Source organism: Glycine soja, chromosome 10 (assembly GCF_004193775.1).
Source record: "Glycine soja cultivar W05 chromosome 10, ASM419377v2, whole genome shotgun sequence".
NCBI lineage: Eukaryota > Viridiplantae > Streptophyta > Magnoliopsida > Fabales > Fabaceae > Glycine > Glycine soja.
The window spans coordinates 52,151,329-52,170,159 of NC_041011.1; the positions used below are offsets into that span (position 1 = coordinate 52,151,329).

At 35.5% G+C, this 18,831-nt stretch overlaps 2 protein-coding genes and 1 pseudogene across 3 annotated transcripts; 2 read left to right on the forward strand and 1 right to left on the reverse strand.

Annotated features, from left to right (window-relative positions):
- The first annotated feature begins 788 nt into the window (after positions 1-788).
- LOC114370121 (probable prefoldin subunit 5) lies at positions 789-3,139 on the forward strand. Its single transcript, XM_028327406.1, has 2 exons — positions 789-1,345; positions 2,760-3,139. The coding sequence occupies exons 1-2, from the start codon at positions 977-979 to the stop codon at positions 2,841-2,843; spliced, it is 453 nt and encodes a 150-aa protein (XP_028183207.1). The 5' UTR covers positions 789-976; the 3' UTR covers positions 2,844-3,139.
- Positions 3,140-4,755: 1,616 nt separating this feature from the next.
- LOC114371870 lies at positions 4,756-10,360 on the reverse strand (annotated as a pseudogene).
- Positions 10,041-14,964, forward strand: LOC114372032 (dihydroorotate dehydrogenase (quinone), mitochondrial-like). Of its 2 annotated transcripts, none has more exons than XR_003658104.1 (11): positions 10,041-10,717; positions 11,051-11,133; positions 11,393-11,716; positions 11,908-12,163; positions 12,840-12,920; positions 13,017-13,124; positions 13,206-13,235; positions 13,345-13,482; positions 14,139-14,171; positions 14,301-14,400; positions 14,525-14,567. XR_003658104.1 is itself a non-coding variant. In XM_028329412.1 (11 exons), the coding sequence occupies exons 1-11, from the start codon at positions 10,583-10,585 to the stop codon at positions 14,597-14,599; spliced, it is 1,368 nt and encodes a 455-aa protein (XP_028185213.1). In that variant the 5' UTR covers positions 10,054-10,582; the 3' UTR covers positions 14,600-14,964. The 2 variants fall into 2 exon arrangements, 1 of the variants encoding a protein (XP_028185213.1); XM_028329412.1 differs by having other exon boundaries at positions 10,054-10,717; positions 14,134-14,171; positions 14,525-14,964.
- Positions 14,965-18,831: the final 3,867 nt, after the last annotated feature.

The window sequence follows — 18,831 nt, forward strand, 5'->3', positions numbered from 1 at the left end:
TTGATTTATTTTCTTCATAAATATGACTAAGAATTGAATTTTATTTAAGAGTCAAACATGATTTTATCACATTATGTCAGCTTGGTTGCTAGTTGCTACATGATAAGAGCCAAACATGATTTTATCATATTATCATGAACGTGAAAGAATTTGTGGTAGGATCGTGTTGAAATATTGTATGAAAATATTTATATTATAAAGAGTGGACACAATTTTTACGTGACGAGAGTTGTGAAAAAACTAAGATGAAAGGATTTGTCTCCAAGTTCCCAAATCGAGTATACCAACTCATCATTTTGTTCATCTTGTAAGTACTTTTCTATGCATGGATTATTGGTGGGGTTTTCATATTTAGGGATGCCAACATGTTTTCCTAATTATTGCTAAACAGAAGGGTCAGCTCCCAATAATTGATGGGCCCCTGGAATTAAATGTCGCGGTGAAACAAGTTAAAAACCATGTTATGATTTGGGACCATATTAAACCCTCGTATGATGGACTTTTTGAACTTACCTGGAAACTGATTCTGGACCCACATTAATTTTTAGGGCCGTTGCAGTTGGGTTATGTAATTGGTGCACAAAACATCAACAGTACATATGTGGGCCGTATCCAGATCCAGTTTGTATTTGTGCAGTCTTCCTTTGCTTTTCTGCCTGGTTGGATGTCATAGGAAAGTTAGAAATCAACACCTCAATTGACAAAAGAAAAGAAGAAACCAACTCTTTATTCAGTTCACTCACCCAAACAAACAAAACAAAACAAAAATCAACGCTTCAAAACAGTTGCTAATTTGCTATAACAATGTCAGGGCCATGTTATTTGTACCCCCTTTCTGTTTAAGCTCACACCCCATCTTTTCTAATTTCTAAAATGACAATATTACCTTTATGTCTATCCTCTCCCTTTTAGCATTCTTCTCAAAACTCACCCTCCACCGGAAAGCTTCGCACCCTTCTCCCTCCATCGAAGGGAGATGGCAACATCAGCTGGTTCGTGGAAGGGTCTGGAGAGGATGAGCGTGGAGCAGCTGAAGGCGGTGAAAGAGCAAGCCGATCTGGAAGTTAATCTTCTCCAAGAAAGCCTCTCCAACATTCGCACCGCCACCACCCGCCTGGAGATCGCCTCCTCCGCCCTCAACGATCTCTCTCTCCGCCCCCAAGGCAACCAAATCCTCGTCCCCCTCACCGCCTCCCTCTACGTCCCCGCCACTCTCCACGACTCCCAACACGTCCTCGTCGACGTCGGCACCGGCTACTTCATCCAGAAGACCATGCCCCAAGGCAAACATTACTGCGACCGCAAAATCAACTTGCTCAAATCTAACTTTGATCAACTCCTCCAGGTTCCTACCTTTCTTCCTTTCCTCTTACTTGCACCATCTCTTCTTCTTCTTCTACGCTATCACCTATAATATTCTGCTCAGTTCACAATTTCATACTCTACTAGGTTTTTCTACTAACTTGAATTGATTTTTAAGTAATGTGATTTATGTTTGCATGTTTTTATTATAAAATCAAACACACTCTAAATACTAAATGTGGTTATTTTATTGCGGAGAACGATTGTTAAAACCTATAGATAAATGCCGTTAACACGAGCATGGTGGATATAGGACACTATAGCATTGCAGATTTCCTGCAAAATGTCATTATAGGGATATGATATAACTTTGCAGGTTTCTCACGGTGGCCTCTGATGGCCACTTTTGCCATTGCACTCATGGTGGTGACCATGGAAATAGTAGAAAAGGCGGCAATTACTCTTTAGAGTGGGGGAAAAAATTCTACATTTTTAAACCCCAGAATTCCAGCATTCGGCCTCACATATTCTCTTATGTGCTCAAATATTCTGTTTTGCTAAACCAAACCTAAAAATGGAAAACCATTTTAATGAACACCTCCAACATAGCCAGCAAAAGAGAACATCTCAGGCAACCAACTGATTTGGTTCTCTCAAGTAATCTCTCTGTTCATGATTCCCTTCTATTTTGTTTCCTTTTCTTCCTCCAATTCTTTGTTTCTCTTTATTCCTTTTCCATGCTGTTTGAATTTCTCTCTATTTTCTTTCCCTCTGTTTAGAGTTTTTCTCTGCTCCTCCCAACTAATGCTATGAGGCTTATGATATTTTCTCGTAAGTTTGTGGCTTGTGTACTTTTTAATGAGTTTTAAACTTTTACTTCTTGCAACATGTTTCTAGATTGTTGTCTATAATTTTATTTATCATTAAGCTTCTACCATAGGCTGGAATGCTATCTATCATATTCTTATTTGGCTTTTGGGTTGCTGCCATGGAGGTTCTCTCTGCCTCTCTCTTTATTAATCAAGCATCCATACAGCTTAGTATAAATTTTCTAGACAAATGCTTGGTATCGTATTCTGTTATGCGTGTGTGACTCTGTGTTTGTGTATTATTCTACAGTGTTTTTTAGCATACTTAGTGTATGTGTATTTTATTAGCCACCATGCTCCTGCTACATGTAGTAATGCCATCTACCATTTTTATGGCAGATTTTTGGCTTGTTGGTTGCTGCCATGGGCTGCTATTCGCCATTAACAATTAAAAAATTGCCCCAAAATGTTATTTTGTTTATAAAATGGACTCAACAATATTTCTCCTCCCCACCCCACCCCACCCCACCCACACTTTGTTCAAGTCAATTACTTTGTTCGCATTGCCTTTTCAATGAATTTAAGAAGAATTCTCATATTAGATTGTATCTTATCCAAAATAATGAATTTGTACTATTCACACTGCAGGTTGCATCCAAAAAGAAAAATGTGGCAGATGAAGCTGGTGTTATTTTGCAGGCAAAATTGAAGCAACTAGAGTCTTCATCCTAAAAGTAGTTGGTATAGAATTTAATAATGTTTTTCTTCCAATGCATTGTACCATAGAAAATTATAACCAATGGTGTTAAGGTCAGTGATGTTATATGCTATTTAAACTTTTTATTTGTAAACTCCCCTTTTGTTGGCACCTCCAAAATTTGCTTTCGAACTATTGGATGTGCATTTAGAAAATGGAGTCAGTCAATGACAATTGAAATTTAGTGGGTATTTAGGAATTTAACACTGGTGTTTCAAGTACATTATCTCTTATTAGAGAAGACTGTTGCAGTCTCTGTTATTTGCGGGCATTTCTGGTGTGTTCTAATTTCACCAAAGATGTTCGTTAATTATGCTAGCGTGGGGGTAAAGAAGGGTGTCCTCCAGTAATATTGTGTTAGTCTGGGGGAATAGAGAACGGTTTCCTCTAGATTAACGCTATAATATGGATCAAGTTATCGAAGGGTTGAGAGTGTTCGTTTGGTGTTGCGGTCAACCTTTTCAAAGGTGGTAAAAAAACGAGGTTACGACAAATAGATAGTTTTTAGAGTTTTACGTGGTTAAGATTTTGGTCTTTACATTCCGTCAGATATCGATTGCTTTAACATTTTTTTTCTCGTGAATTTTGGACTCTAATGTTTAAGCCTTTAAGGAATTGGTTCTTATATTTTTTGCTTAGTTAGGTCTTATTTTTATAATTTATATCAAGGCATTATTTTTTATAATCTATGTAGTTTCTAATTATTAAGGTATTAGTTCTGTCAAAAAAAATTATTAAGGTATTAGTTCTTTAGGATCGAATTTTATAGAGCTAAAAATGTATTTATAAAAATTCCTGTAATGATAACATTCAAATTATGATAACATTACATTATGGGAATCAATTATTTTAACAAAATAAATAAATAAAAAGTCAAGTACGGGTTGTAAATTGCAATAGGCCCAACGAAAGAAAACAATTCAAGTATCCTTTAAAGTCTGTTATTGAGAACTTTAATTCTATGGCTTCCTGTAGGAATTCCGTTTCCAATTACCCCAAAAAATAGTAATTATTAAACCTCATTTTCTACTCCAAATTGAAGGTCGGCGCAGTTTTGATCCTAACCTCATGAATTCTCCTAATCCCAGACGTCGCAGTTTCATATAACTTCATATGAATCACATCCGAAAACATAACTACGGCAGTCGTTTATTAATGAACAAATTACACTCGCGTTTTCATATGTTACAGCTTATTACACTCAATTTTACTCTTTATTTTATCATACAGAAGATCTCGTTATTTTTTTATCACCCATTACATTATAACCCTTTGACCCATTAACACTATCAAGGATAACAAGAAAAAAGAGAAAGATTTGAGGATTTTGTGACGTCGTCATCACGTCCTCGACCTCGATGACTGTGGCATCGTCGTACTTGACAAAACAGTTGTTGAGTTGCAACGTGTCGTCGCAAGAGGTGAAGCAAGGTTGTCGAGCTGGATGACCGCATATGACACTCAGCGAGAACACGGGTTGTTGGTGAGGTCGTCGTGACACTCGAAGAAGTCATAGACTGCGTTGGAGGAGGTAGGGACGGTGAAGTTGTTGTGATTGGCAAAGGCGACAGAGTTGACAAGAGAGGTGAGGAGCAAGTTGCCGGTGTTTTCGTAGACAAAATTCAATGTGAACTTGGACTGAGAGCAAACTTGCATGAGTAATAGGAATTTTTAAGACATTTTACAAAAAATTATCACCATTAATAATAATAACTATTAAAATACGATTTTAAAGAGAGGAAATAAATATAATAAGCGCTAATCTCGGGAATACTAGTATAATTTATTTTTTATTAATTAACAAGGTGCTTCTTGCATAAAGAACACAATATATTATTAACTACTTTCATGTTCAGTAGGGTGAGATTTCATGATAGCAAAAGAAACTTAACTAAAGTCACAAAGCTATCATTAAATAACATTATGTTCATCACTTCCGTCATAACATTATCAAAGTTTCCAGATTCTCCGTGTACCGTTATGATTCATATCCTATCATTTGTCCACAAGCTTCCTCTCTACCATTTAAAAAGGATGCACCTCAATTGTCAAGGAGCATCACCTATGGTGGATAAATCCAAATTATTTATCAACAAATGAAGATTCTGCAAGATCAATGGCACGAGCAAGAGCTGCAGCTTTGTTCTCGCACTCTCTTTGTTCATCAGCAGGATCACTGTCAGCCACAATTCCCGCTCCAGCCTGGAGATGGGCAACCCATTCTCTGCGTTTCTTCATATCCTGTAGGAGTACATTTGTGTCGTAACGAGCATTTGTAGGGAAAACTATGGTCCTCAGAGCAAGGGCTATGTCCATATCGCCATTGAAAGATAAGCCTCCAAATCCCCCACTATATGGCCCCCCAACTCATCAATCAACTCCATGGCTTTGACCTGTTTTACAGCAACCGAAATAATGAGAACAATTTAGGACCAAACAAGTCGAACCAAGACTGCAATCTTAAACTAGTGACAATCAACAAAGGGTATATTGCGGTTCTCAGATATCTAGTGATAACTGCCGCTGGCCAACCTTTTTTCACAACCAAACCATTTATGAAGCACAAGTAATATCACAACTGAAGGGAAGCGCCAATATATATTACAAACTACATCCGCAGGGAGAGAGACTGCAAAAACGAAAGCTATGGTCTTCAAGGGAAAATTTACCTTCGATGCTCCGCTAACTGTACCAACAGGTAATGCAGCACGCAATGCATCCCAGCTTGTTAAGTTATCTAATAACTCCCCTGTGACCTGCAAAGACATGGTACAGTGAACAATCATCTGAGAAAAGGTTCTGCACTGGAATTCATTTCTGTCAAACCAAAACAACATAAAACTAAATGGTTCAAGTAAAACCAGAAGGAACTCTAGCTTATTAGCACCCGTATCATTCATGTTTAGTGGAAATTATATGAAGAACGGAAACTTTTAATCAGCAAATTATGCTCATGTGATGTGAAGACTGAAGGGACATCCTAGAGACAAGGAAATGCTTCTATCAACAAATTATACACATCAGGAGATAAAATCCTGGTTAGAGTTAATCAACAAGTAATGAACACTTCCACAGCCAAATTAAAACGACCTGACTTGCAATGAGATTCATAGTTTCGAAAGGGGATTTTGAAGAAGAAATTATGTATCCGATAGGAGACTTTGTAAGAAAATGGAAAAAAGATTTACAGTTTGTCGTACCAAAATAATAAATACTGCAGATTAGACAATAAATCAACAGGGATTAAACAAAAGCAAGTGGGACTGCTATTCAAAAGCTTCCGAGTCATTTTATGAGAAAGTTGAACTTCCAAGAAATTCAACCCATGCCTCTTGGCCCTTTAGATTTGACAGACTAGTATCCGTTGTGATATAATTAGGAAATATGAAAACCAAGGAAACAAGAACTGATCCCAAGAGATAACCTAAGATGCTCTAAAAGGATAACTGTCACATAGTTTTTCACATATTCAAACACGTATTTCCAAATTCCTATATTTTGCTCAAGGAACTTACTGTTGAGCTTATGTGCATGACATGGGAACAGTGCTCAATATTCATAAGCTTTTCAACTTGAACAGAAGCCGGTTTGGAGACCTGCATATTCATCTTGCATTAAGCACATAGCTAAAACATAAAAGAAATGGTTTACAACAGCATGCACAATTTAGAAAAAGTGTAAAATCATTATGATCATAAACTACCCAACTGCAAAGCAACTGTGTGATGCATATAAAGATAAAGATATATGTTTAACAGCAACATAGCATGTAGAATATGGTTAGTGTTACGAAATATTGATTCCTCCAACAAGGTGTGGGAGATTCAAATTTTGTTTTGCACATACATGCTCTGGACATTATTCCTTCAATTGAAAACTATATACCTTTCCAACATCATTTCTCCCCAAATCAACTAGCATTACGTGCTCTGCACATTGCTTTTCATCATTTAAAAGTTCTTTCTCCAACATGATATCTTCTTTCGGTGTTTTTTCTCTTCTAACAGTACCAGCAAGGGGCCGATTGGTGATCTTTCTCTGTCAAAAAGGATATGAAATGCCTATTAATACTTGTTAGACCTGTAATGAAGTTCATAATTTTAACAAGTCTATAAAATTTAAAAAACATAAAAAGGGTTGATGAACAAGAACAAGGCCAACTATAAGCATATATTAAGATTATTGATACTGTGGAGAAAGAAAATTAGAAGATAAAGCCAACTATTTGAGTAATTATTACACAAGATTACCTTCTTCAACCGTGTAAGAATTTCTGGACTTGAAGCAACCAAAATACTTCCTCTGGCCTGATACCAGTATATATATTCCAACAAGTTAACTTTTGAATGCAAACTAACTAATAAAAAGATAATGGCACGAGAAACTGGCAAACCTGTAAATAAGTCATATATGGACTAGGATTAACAATCCTCAATGCTCTGTAGATTTCAAATGGGTCTGCAAAAGTTCTCCGTTCAAAACGTTGACTTAGTACAATTTGAAAAATATCACCAGCCAGTACGTGCTCTTTAGCCTGCAATACTGCCCTCTTATACTCCTCATTTGTCATGTTTGACATCTCCAATTTAGGACCAAACAGACGAGTGTATAACTTTATCGAACCTGCAGGCAGCCATGGGCTGAAATTGACAATTATAATTGTAGATACTGAAATTAAACTTAACAACCAAACAAAGTCATCCTTGACCTTAATTTGAAATGTCAAGTCAAGAAGAAAAACAATGGGGAAAAAAGAAAATAGCTTACTCACGTAATTATATCATGCACCCGAGAGATACTAGACTTTCCAGCCGGTTCTTTCCATCTTTGAAGGCCTCCTCAGCCGAAGAATATCGATCCACCCGAACCCAATGAATCACATATGCTTTCTGGATTGAACAAAGTCAAAGAAATTACATATGCTTTCTGGGTTGATCAAAGCCAAATAAAGAAAATAGAAATACTCTGCAGGACCAAAACAGTAAGCATGAATAAAGCGGTAAATAGCAGCAGAATTTTCTTACAAGCAACAATCACATGTGCACAGCACCTGTCAAACATACGAGTACCTTTTCCACGTGATCAAACACAATCACACTATCATAAAGGCCCAGATGAACATCAGGAGGGTTTCTGTCATCTGCTGGGGCATTAGAAAATGGAAGTTTCTTCTTTTCTACATAACGCATTGTATCGTAAGAGAAATACCCTACCCAACCACCTGCAAAGAGAAAACGACACAATCAAAATCGAAATTCCTTTTTCATCTCAAAACAGTCGAAGCAAGCAAGAAATCTCCATTGAATGACCAGAAATCTCTTTGCATAAGTTACAAAAAGGAAACAAAAAATAAACAAGTTAGCCTGATCAGTAAGTGCGGTTGCTTATACACAACAAACACAACCGCCACGGTGTCAGTGGTATACTATAATCAAAACAGAAAATCCAATAAAGAGAGAGTCAACAAAGTGCAGTATGCACTTTTTACATTATATATGGAAAGTACCTTAAGAAATCAGAGCGGCGATGCCGATGATTTCTGGTTGACCGACAATATAAAATATTTTTTTATGTAACACTCACGGTATATAAAAATTCAAAGTGATAAAGAAACGACAATTAGGAATAAGAGTCAATTTGACATGCCACAAAAGGCTTCAGGAACTTCTCCATGACCCTACGAAAAATTCAATTGAGATACAAGTAATCTTCTTTTACGTCTTCATACTACACTCTTAGTAGTCTATTACAAACAAATTATAAACTACCAAATATTTATCAGCAAATCATCTATAGGCTTTCTACAATCAACAAAATATTATTCTTGAACAAAGTCTCTTTAGACTTTCTGCAAATATTCAAGTAGTCTATAGACATCCAAAATCGTAACTTGTACTTGTTTGTTGTATAAGGAAGTTTTCATTACTTTTCAAACGACATTCAGAAATGACCTATGCCAGACCTCCATAAATATAATCACATATTTTTAAATAAATGTAAAGTATAACATGTATTGTATTTGGAAAGTCTTTTACTTTTGTTTTATTCACAAGCAAGTGACAACTTGGTATGTAAAGGACCTAAGGACAATCAGGTTTTGTGATCCTCTTAAAAATGCCTTAGGAACTTGTACAAGATTAGGAACATGTGATTTTTCAAGGGACTTTTTGAGCATGTACGGGTTGGGTTCTTGTATGTGGATAGAATGTTCTTATTGTTGGGTTGACATTGAAATAGGAAAGTGTTGCAACATAACATATTTATGAGTTAAAGTAGTAGGTTATTGGCTATCAACACCACCACCTCTAGTATATATATTTTGGAAATTAGTTTTCAAAATATGGACTTCTAGAAACTAGTTTATGGGAAAAAACCAAGCATAGTTATTAAAACCAGATTGGTTCAACAAGACCCAGTGTTCTGGGTGATCTTGTTAAGATATAGGATTGAAAATGCAAGTGACCCCATTTAGCCGGATTGGGTTTGGACAAAGCGGTGATCCAGATCGGGTTGACCTAGTTTGACTAGGTTGATAAGTTTATTTTAGAATATATATTTTTTATTTTTTTATAACATGTTAAATTGTTAGTAACTATTGAATAACATATGATACGTTTTTATAATATTATTTTTTTATCTTGATAATAATATATAATAACTAATTATTATCATATTGGTTATGATATAATTTAACATTTATGTGTTTTATACATTTTCAATGGATTTGTTTATGATCATCTGACAACTTTTGCCGGCGAGGGATTAAAAGTTTCATTAGTAATTTAATGATAATATCCAAAAATTAATTTATAGTAATAAATGATTATAATATTTATAGTTTGATCATTACAATAAATTTATTTTGGAGTATAAAAATATAGATTAATCACATTTTGTTATATATATATATATATATATACACACCAGATCAGTAAGCGATCCATTAATTCGATCTCTCACCTATCGATCAGTGTCTCAATCGAGTTGGTGACTAAGCCGGTTTTCACAACACTACAACCAAGTATATTTTAGAAGCTAGTTTATTGTAAATCTATAATATTGGGAAAAAAAAATAAAGCGAGATTCACCAACAAATATAACAGGGAGAATGAGAGAGGGCAACACCAACCACGGAGGAAGTGCTGAAAGTGAAGTGAGTGAGAAAAGAGAGGAGAATGGGTACCATAAAGGAGTGCAAAGAATAATAAAAAAAAGAAGGTGCGAAGAAGGTGAAGGAGAATTTCGGGTGGAAGTATTTTTCGAAAGAATCACCCTTTATCTGGATATGCTTGTTTAGTTGGGCCTCAAGTTAGAGCCCAAGAAAACATCCATCTTCCACCAAACGACATCGTTTTAGTAGCTCTGAGGTTCTTTTCAAGTTCGAGCATCAACCTGAAAGGAAAACACCTTTGTGACTGCGTCTTTTCTCCAAACACCGCGCCTTCACTGACGACGGCTCTGTAGCCGCCTGAGCCACCGCATTCACCGTCATCCACCGCTTTTGTTCAAATTCCTCTCACCTCTTCCTTCCGTTCACTACCCATTGCACCTGAAAGCACGAGGCTTGCTCGCAACACATTCGTATACCTCCTCCGTTTACTTAACGAAGGGTTTGAACCTTCGGAATCATAAGCGCACTGCGGGTGAATTCCTTTTTCCGTGTGTCCCGTTGAAGTTACGTTTGTTCGGTGGTTTTTTCGAATTCTCTGAACTCATGGCCGCATGGTCTTCTAGAAAGTTACTGAGAGACGTTCTTCTCAAAAGGGTAGTCTCGAATCAACTTCCTGGCGTCAGATGTTTTTCTTCTGCGCCAAAAAGTGCTCCTAAGATCGGTCACTATTCCAAGAAAGTGCGTATTCTCATCCCTTGTGTGTGTGTGTGTGTGTGTGTGTGTGTGTGTGTGTGTGTGTGGCATTATGCATTGTCTTGTTGATTCGTTTTGAGGTTGGAAGATGCTCGTTTCATTTAACATGCTGCAATTTGCAAACGCAGGGCGCGTGTTGCGGAGTGTGATTTCGTGTGTTAATGGATTGAAAGATCTTAGAGAGAATTTCATGGAAACATATTTAGGAAAATATGGAATGTTTGCATTGTGTGATTAAGTTTGTAGCTTGCATGTGTATGTATGTTGTAACTTTTATATTTTGTGTAGTTTACCTACATTGATTACTTTGAATTGCAGGGAAGGTTGTTGACAGGAGCCACCATAGGTCTACTTATAGCTGGTGGAGCTTATGTGAGTACTGTGGATGAAGCTACTTTCTGGTACTTCATTTGGGAGTTTGAATGTTGTATGCATTTTGTTTTGCTCCTCTAATTCTGTATTTGATGTGTTATAGTATTACTTGTTTTTCTTGTGAGGAAAAAGAAAAAAACTCTTCTGTACTCTGATGCTTTAACTCTGAGTCTGCTGTGAATGTATTAATAAAATAAATACAATTTTTTTAAGTGATTTCACCAGAAAAAATGCTTGATGCCTTGATTTGAAAATGAATGATCCGGATTTTGAGTTATCTTTTTGCAGTGGATGGTTATTCTCGGCAACAAAACTTGTGAATCCCTTTTTTGCTTTGTTGGACCCTGAGTTTGCACACAACTTGGGTGTCTCGGCTGCAGCTCGTGGTTGGGTTCCAAGGGAGAAGAGGCCCGACCCATCACTCTTAGGGCTAGAAGTTTGGGGAAGAAAATTCTCCAACCCAGTAGGCCTTGCTGCAGGCTTTGATAAAAATGCTGAGGCTGTAGATGGTTTACTTGCTTTGGGCTTTGGCTTTGTGGAGGTAGGCTCTGTTACTCCTGTCCCCCAGGATGGCAATCCAAAACCTCGTATCTTCAGGTTGCGAAAAGAAGGGTAAGAGATTATATTTTGTTTCTTTGTTCTTCTGCTTCTGATGAACTGATTGAATCTGTTTTATATTTTCTTTTTTTGACTTTTCTAATGACTTCTATTCACTGCAGAAGGTTGTTGATGCTAGAAGATGCTTTTTAAAAGTTTGCTTATGTTAGCTACATTGCTCTAAGACTGATGAATTTAATGTGCAGTGCTGTAATAAATAGATGTGGCTTTAATAGTGAGGGAATTGTTGCTGTTGCAAAGCGACTAGGTGCTCAGCACGGCAAGAGGAAACTTGATGAAACTTCAAGCGCTTCACCTTCTTCCAATAATGAGGTCAAACATGGTGGAAAAGCTGGCCCTGGCATTCTTGGTGTCAATCTTGGAAAGAACAAGACAAGTGAAGATGCTGCAGCAGATTATGTTCAAGGAGTTCATACATTGTCCCAATATGCTGATTACCTGGTAATTAGTCTTTTCTTATGTATGCCTTTTATAGAAAAAGAAGGGAAAGATAGCAACCTTGTATACTGTAACTTATCTTGGTATGACTGAGTGCAGATTATGAATAAACTGTACTCCTTTCATGCCTAAACTCTAACAAGCTGCTTAGTTATAAAAAAACCCTATCATGCTTAGTAACTTTCTTCATGCTGTTAGATAGATGCAGTCAAGGTAGTCAGTGACCTTTCCTTTTTTGTTGGGTTTGGCATGTATGTCATGCATTTTTTTTAAATTTTTTTTTAAACAGCAAAAAAGTGTTTGCAATCCCTCACTTTGCAAATTGTGTCTTGAGCTTGTTTGAACTCCATGATTAATAATGAACTTTTACAGTTTGTGGTTTATCATCATTCATTATTCTGATTATGTGTAGTTGCATATAAAAGATAACGAATTGAAAGATAAGTCTTCTGTACAAAATGTTGGATTACTAAGGAAAAGAAGTGTGGTGGCATATAATGACTAAAGAGATCAAAGTTTTATACCCAGGATCATTGTCTTTACTGCCTGCTTAAAATTCCTGGTCCCTGTCAAGGGATAAACTTCCCAAGGATCATAAGCTATTGCAATAAGGTCCATTGCTATTAAAGTAGGTTCCATTGATTGTTTTTATTTGGATTTCACTAATATCCTTTTCTAGGTGATTAATGTTTCATCACCCAATACCCCTGGTTTGCGCATGCTTCAAGGAAGAAAGCAATTGAAGGATCTAGTGAAGAAGGTAGAACTTGGAACTAGAATGTGAAGCTTTCTCCATGTGTTTTTTGTGTTGCATACTTGGGAGATTGACTCTAGCAAAATTTTCCTTTTTGTGAAGGTTCAAGCTGCTCGTGATGAAATGCAATGGGGTGAGGAGGGCCCACCTCCATTGCTGGTAAAAATAGCTCCAGATTTGTCAAAAGAAGACCTTGAAGATATTGCTGCAGTAAGCATGTGCATGTTAATGTATTTCTCCTATATTTTCATAATCTCATATGCTCTATAACAGTTTCAGCTATAATTGTAGGTCGCCTTGGCTCTTCACTTGGATGGACTGGTATCTCTCTGCTTCATCACTAATTTCAAATTGTAGCCACTAGCCGGAACTTAAATCTTCTAATCGCACAATATTCACTTCTTTTGCTCTAATTATTTATTGTTTCTAGATTATATCGAACACAACCATTTCAAGACCAGATCCTACCAGTAAAAATCCATTGGCTTCAGAAACTGGTGGCTTGAGTGGGAAGCCTCTCTTCAATCTCTCCACCAACATCTTGAAGGAGATGTATATCTTGACAAGGGTACGTCTGTTGGTTTTACTGTGTTGTTTGTAAATAGTACTGAGATAGAGGTGCATGCAATCCCATGTCTCTAATGCATGCCATTACTCTGGATCATGCAAGCAATATAGTATTTGTGGATGCTAATGTATTCACTTGTAAGCACTGAATTACAGCTGCCACATAGAAAATCCTCAGACCTGATTGAGTCTTGAAGTTCCTTTTGCTGTTAATTATTTTTAATTATAGATTAATTATTTTCAATATTTTTAATTATAGATTTACCATGTGTATAGTTGCACATAATTTGTGGTTACTTGGAGTAAAAGTTAGAGGCAACCACTTCATTCCTTGATGTGAAACTTAATAATATAACCTGCAAATACCGGTGAGGCTGTGACAAGCACTTGGATGCATTCTGTGTAGTACAGTATGCTATCTCATTGATTTCTTTTCCCTCTTTCCTATGCAGTTACAGTTTTTTATTTCCCTTTTTAGCAGTCTTTCCAATGCACGTCAAAACCATTTGAACTCTTATATTTTGTTCTCTAATACCCTTTTTATATTTTTGGGAAGAGGGGGAGGGGGGGGAGGGAGCTGTTTTTTGTTGTGCTTTACTTATATATGTTAGTCACACTTAACAATTTAGCCCTGTCATTTCATGTATATTAGGGCAGGATTCCTTTGATTGGCTGTGGGGGCATTAGCAGGTAAAAACTACATGTTCCTTCACTCATTCATTAGTTAGCTGATTACTAGTTATCTACAGTGTATTTTTTTTATGATTTTTAAAAAATGAATTATACAATAATTTGTCTGATCTTTTTATATTAATTTAGTGGGGAAGATGCATATAAGAAAATACGAGCTGGAGCAACTCTAGTTCAGCTCTATACCGCATTCGCTTATGGGGGACCTGCACTTATTCCTCAGATAAAGGTATGCACGAAAATTAGTGTGTATGCACCAAAATTCTCGTGCACTTATTCCTCAGAATATGGTTGATGACTCAAATCACTTAGTGTGTGCACCAAAATTCTCATTCTTATTCTATTGGTTTCAGGCTGAATTAGCTGCATGCCTGGAAAGAGATGGTTTCAAATCCATTGTTGATGCAGTTGGTGCAGATTGTAGATGACTTTGGTCCAAATCAGAATCCCGTGCTGTAAGAACCATAATCTTATTTTAGGAGTAGTAATGTTCCGGTTTTGGCAATACTGAAATTGCAAAATCATTATTTTAAGCTTGCTTTAATTTATACCAGATTTTATCTTATTGTTTATTTTATTTGGGTTTCGCCACGTGTTCTGAATTGTAAAAGCAAGCCAAGGACTGCTGAGGCAACTCAAGCAGTGTTTATTTTGAGCAATTGTTTGAACAATAAATCGCGGCATCATAGAGAAATACTTGTGTTGGTTAAACCCATCAATAATCAAGCGGTTTTATCGCATGACAGTTTTATGTGATTATTTAATATACAATGATAAGGTATTGATTGTTGTTGATTGGAAAACCATAATTTACTTTTGCAGATTCACAATGGTAAGCCTTCATAGTATGTCTGCTTTTTATGTATGATGTCCGGACCGGTCGCTGATAGATTTGAGATCTGCTTGTTTATTATTAAAAATTAAGTATTATTTTTATGCAGCTTTGTTAGAAACTATTTTAAATGTGTTACCAAATATGCATTAAGAATATGGAAAAAGCACTGAAGACTTAGGTTATTTCTTTTAATTACAATTATTGCAACATTTTTTAAACATATCTTTTAAAATTAAAAAAATAAACTCAAACAAAGAGCATTTGATTAAAATATGCTTTATTGAGATCAATCTAAACAATTGACGTGTTTCCAAAATATCAGATAAGTCAAAGACATGATTTTGGGCTCAGAAAAAAGGGCTTTTGATTAGCAGGTTCAAGCTTTGTTAGTATGGGGCCAGAGTAACAGTGCGAATAGCACGATGAGAACTGAGGAAGGGGGTAGATAATACATTGACCCAAAGAAGGGTACCTATATAAGTTTCGACCTAAAAAAAAGGGGACAATATCAGTGCATTGCATCTTAAGATTCTTAAGATTTGCCTGCCTTTATTTGAAAGGTCAAGAGGATGCTTTAAGGAGACGCTATCAGCAGCTCTCACTTCCACATTTACATTATCACTAAACCTCTAATCTAAATCAGACGGTAACAATTCAAATAGCCTTATCCTTCTTTGACTCCCTTCTCCACCCCGACGTTTCTTTGCAACAATCCTTGTTTGTCAAGTCCAATCATTGTCATTATAATATTATTGAAACAGCCCTTTTTTGCTTTTGGGCCACATTACTCTTATCATCATTCCACGTTTTACCTTTTTTCATATGTTCCTTCTATTCTTTTCCTTTTAAAGTGACATTAAATAGTTAGTTATTCATTCTTTATAGTTTGGTTCAATTTTGAGTGTATTTGTTTAAGGACGTTCGCTAGCGTGCCAAAGTTACAAAAGTGTGGCAACCGTACCACAGTTTATATGAGCTGAAAGGTATAATCATTTAAAATTCAATGGTTGGGACTTCTTTTTTTAATTTTCTGAATATATAACATATGGTATTTAATTAGACATTACACGTGTAAATAGGAAGACATTAACTAACACACTAAAAATAACACCCTTGTTGTGGAGAAGTCCGTTTTCCTTGTGGTTCCATTGTAGTTGAACCCTCCCATCGTCTACGATTGTTTTGTTGAGCTTTGATTCCAACCTCGTATTTGCATAATAGAGTGAATAACCGTGGTGGCGGTTGATACAATGATCGATCATCGAGAGGTGGATACAATCGTGATGGTGGAGGTTATAGTGGCAGTAGCTATGATGGTAACAGAGACTGTGATTACAGTGACAGTGGTTCTCATGGCTCTCGTGGAGGTGATAGTGCTTATGGTGGCTGATGAAACTAGGGTTTATGATAAGGCTTAGTAATTGTAGGTGTTGTGGTTTGAGTGTGAGCATGTTTGTCATGGTTTCATGTTCATGTGGTTCTTGTTTTTGGACCAATGTATATAAAAAAAGTTCAATTTTGTTACTGAAATGTGTTAGGTATATAAGTTCTCTTTGGGCATTTTTTCAAATTGTTCGTGACTATTTCCTGTTAGTGTCCCTGACCAACGAAGGCGATATCCCCGTTTGCTGGGTCGAAGAAAAATTCCAGAGACGAAGAAACCACTGATGATGAGAGGATTCAAGGATAGTGGGAACAAAAGGGTAGTGTTTAATGTTTCTTTTTCACTTGTAATATTATATAGGTAATTTCATCAATTGCTTATTCAGTAATATATCCCAGAAAAAGTAAAAAGTCCCAGCTGTTGAATTTTTAATGTTATATCTAGATGGCTCATATAAACTTTGGCTTGGTACCACACTTTCTTAATTGTGACACGCTAGCCAGCATCTTGTTTAAGATATTGACGAGCTTTCAAATGATGTTTTGTTGAGCCAGTATGGGAGGAGAGTAAAAATTAGATGAGGAGGGAATGAATTCGTTCCTTACTAATTATATCGACCTTTATTAGCAAAGATTATATAACTTACGTTTAAAAAATTAAAATTTAATTGTTTAACTCTCACGTAAAAATTAGATGAGGAGGGGATGAATTCTTTTCTTTTTCTTCTAAAATCTTACTCTCACACATATCCTTTTTTTTAAATATTTTCTTTAATATATAAATTTAATTATTTAACTCATAAGCTTATTTGTTATTTGTCATTTTTACTCTCGCACTTGTTATTTTGTGAATTGAAGATTGCTCCTATAAAATACTATAAGTTATTTTAGTATGTTTTGTTATCATTCACATTTTTCTTGAAAAACTTTTTAAGATATCGTCTATTTTAAATTTTAAAATAAATAACTTAATCATGAAATTCTTAGATTTATTAAAAAATATACTTGTTTTGTTGATATAGGTAACATCAATAATTTTTTTTAGATTATCTTCAATTGTATAGTTCTATACCTACATAGCTTATACACCTCTCTCATTCATGTGTGTATAAGATTCATTTATATATCCTTTCATCAGAAGTTTGTCACTTTGTGGAAAGTTTATTGCTTATGTCTCATTTTTTTTACATTGACAATAGGGGTGGAAATGAGCCGAGCAGCTTGTCGAGGGCCTTCGACTCGACCTATGTAAGGCTCAGCTCAGCTTGACTTATTTACTATAAAGGCTAAGCTCAAGCTTTTTAAAAAGCCTTTTTAGATAAAAAGGTCAAGCTCAAACCATAAAAAAAGCTTGTTAAGCTTAACAAACCGGCTTGTTTAACTAATAATAATAATAATAATAACTTTATTTTATCAAATTTTATCTTATCCAGATTTTATTCTATCTAGATTTTATTTTATTTAGATTTTATTTTATCCAGATTTTATTTCATCCCATCTTATCTTATCTTGTCCAAATTTTATTTTATTTCGTTTGTGGGTTAGGACTTAAAATAGTTTTGTAAGCTTTGAGGCTGATGACCTATATAACAACACCAAAGTTTTAGTTTAGGGAGTTTTTTTTCAGAGAGGAGAATAATTCTAGGATTTTAGAATTTCAGTTTTTATTACTGTTCATGCACACTGTTCACGTAGAATAAAATTCATTTTCTGCAAATCATCTCTAATCCATACATTTTTTAATATTATGCTTTTTTTATTTTCTTTTGATATACTTTGTGCTTCAACGACTTGAATTCAATATGATTTTATTTTATCAATTATTTTTGGATTTGTACATTACTTATACGAAATTTTATAAGTTTCTTTTTTTAGTTAGTATTTCACTAGGTTTTAAAATAATTAATTAATCAAAAACGTCTTTAAGCAGACTTTTAAATAGGCTCGTGGACAGACTTTTATATAAGCCGAGTTGAGTCTTAAAAAAAAAGCCTATGACAGGTAATGAGCCAAGCTCAAGCCTCACGTATTCAACTCAGACCGAGCTCAAGTCTAGTAAGGCTTGACTTGGCTTGACTCATTTTCACCCCTAATTTTTTCCTCCTTAGCATCTGATATGTCCCGTATTATTTTTTTTAAGACTCCTAAAAAAACACGTAAGTAAGAAAAAAGATGCTACATATACGTGTGTTAGTTTGTAGGAAAATTATCTGTTCTGAAAGCGTACTACCATTTCATTGTGCATTGTAATATTCTTAATCTAATTGAATTTTCTTTACCCAGAAGTAATCTTTTAAAAAATATTTTTTATTTCATATATTAAAATAATTTCAATGGAAAAGAATTGACAATTTTTAATATTGTCATGTGATAGCAGAACTCATTTACCTAAATTTCATAAATGTAGAGTGGTTGTACTTCGGCATCAGGAACTAGTCAATT

Bases quoted from the DNA above. Each gene is read 5' to 3' on its own strand.
- LOC114370121 (XM_028327406.1), top strand. From the start codon at position 977: ATGGCAACATCAGCTGGTTCGTGGAAGGGTCTGGAGAGGATGAGCGTG. The intron at 1,346-2,759 runs GTTCCTACCTTT...TTCACACTGCAG, and splicing joins ACTTTGATCAACTCCTCCAG to GTTGCATCCAAAAAGAAAAA.
- LOC114372032 (XM_028329412.1), top strand. From the start codon at position 10,583: ATGGCCGCATGGTCTTCTAGAAAGTTACTGAGAGACGTTCTTCTCAAA. The intron at 11,717-11,907 runs GTAAGAGATTAT...TTTAATGTGCAG, and splicing joins TTCAGGTTGCGAAAAGAAGG to TGCTGTAATAAATAGATGTG. The intron at 13,125-13,205 runs GTAAGCATGTGC...CTATAATTGTAG, and splicing joins ACCTTGAAGATATTGCTGCA to GTCGCCTTGGCTCTTCACTT.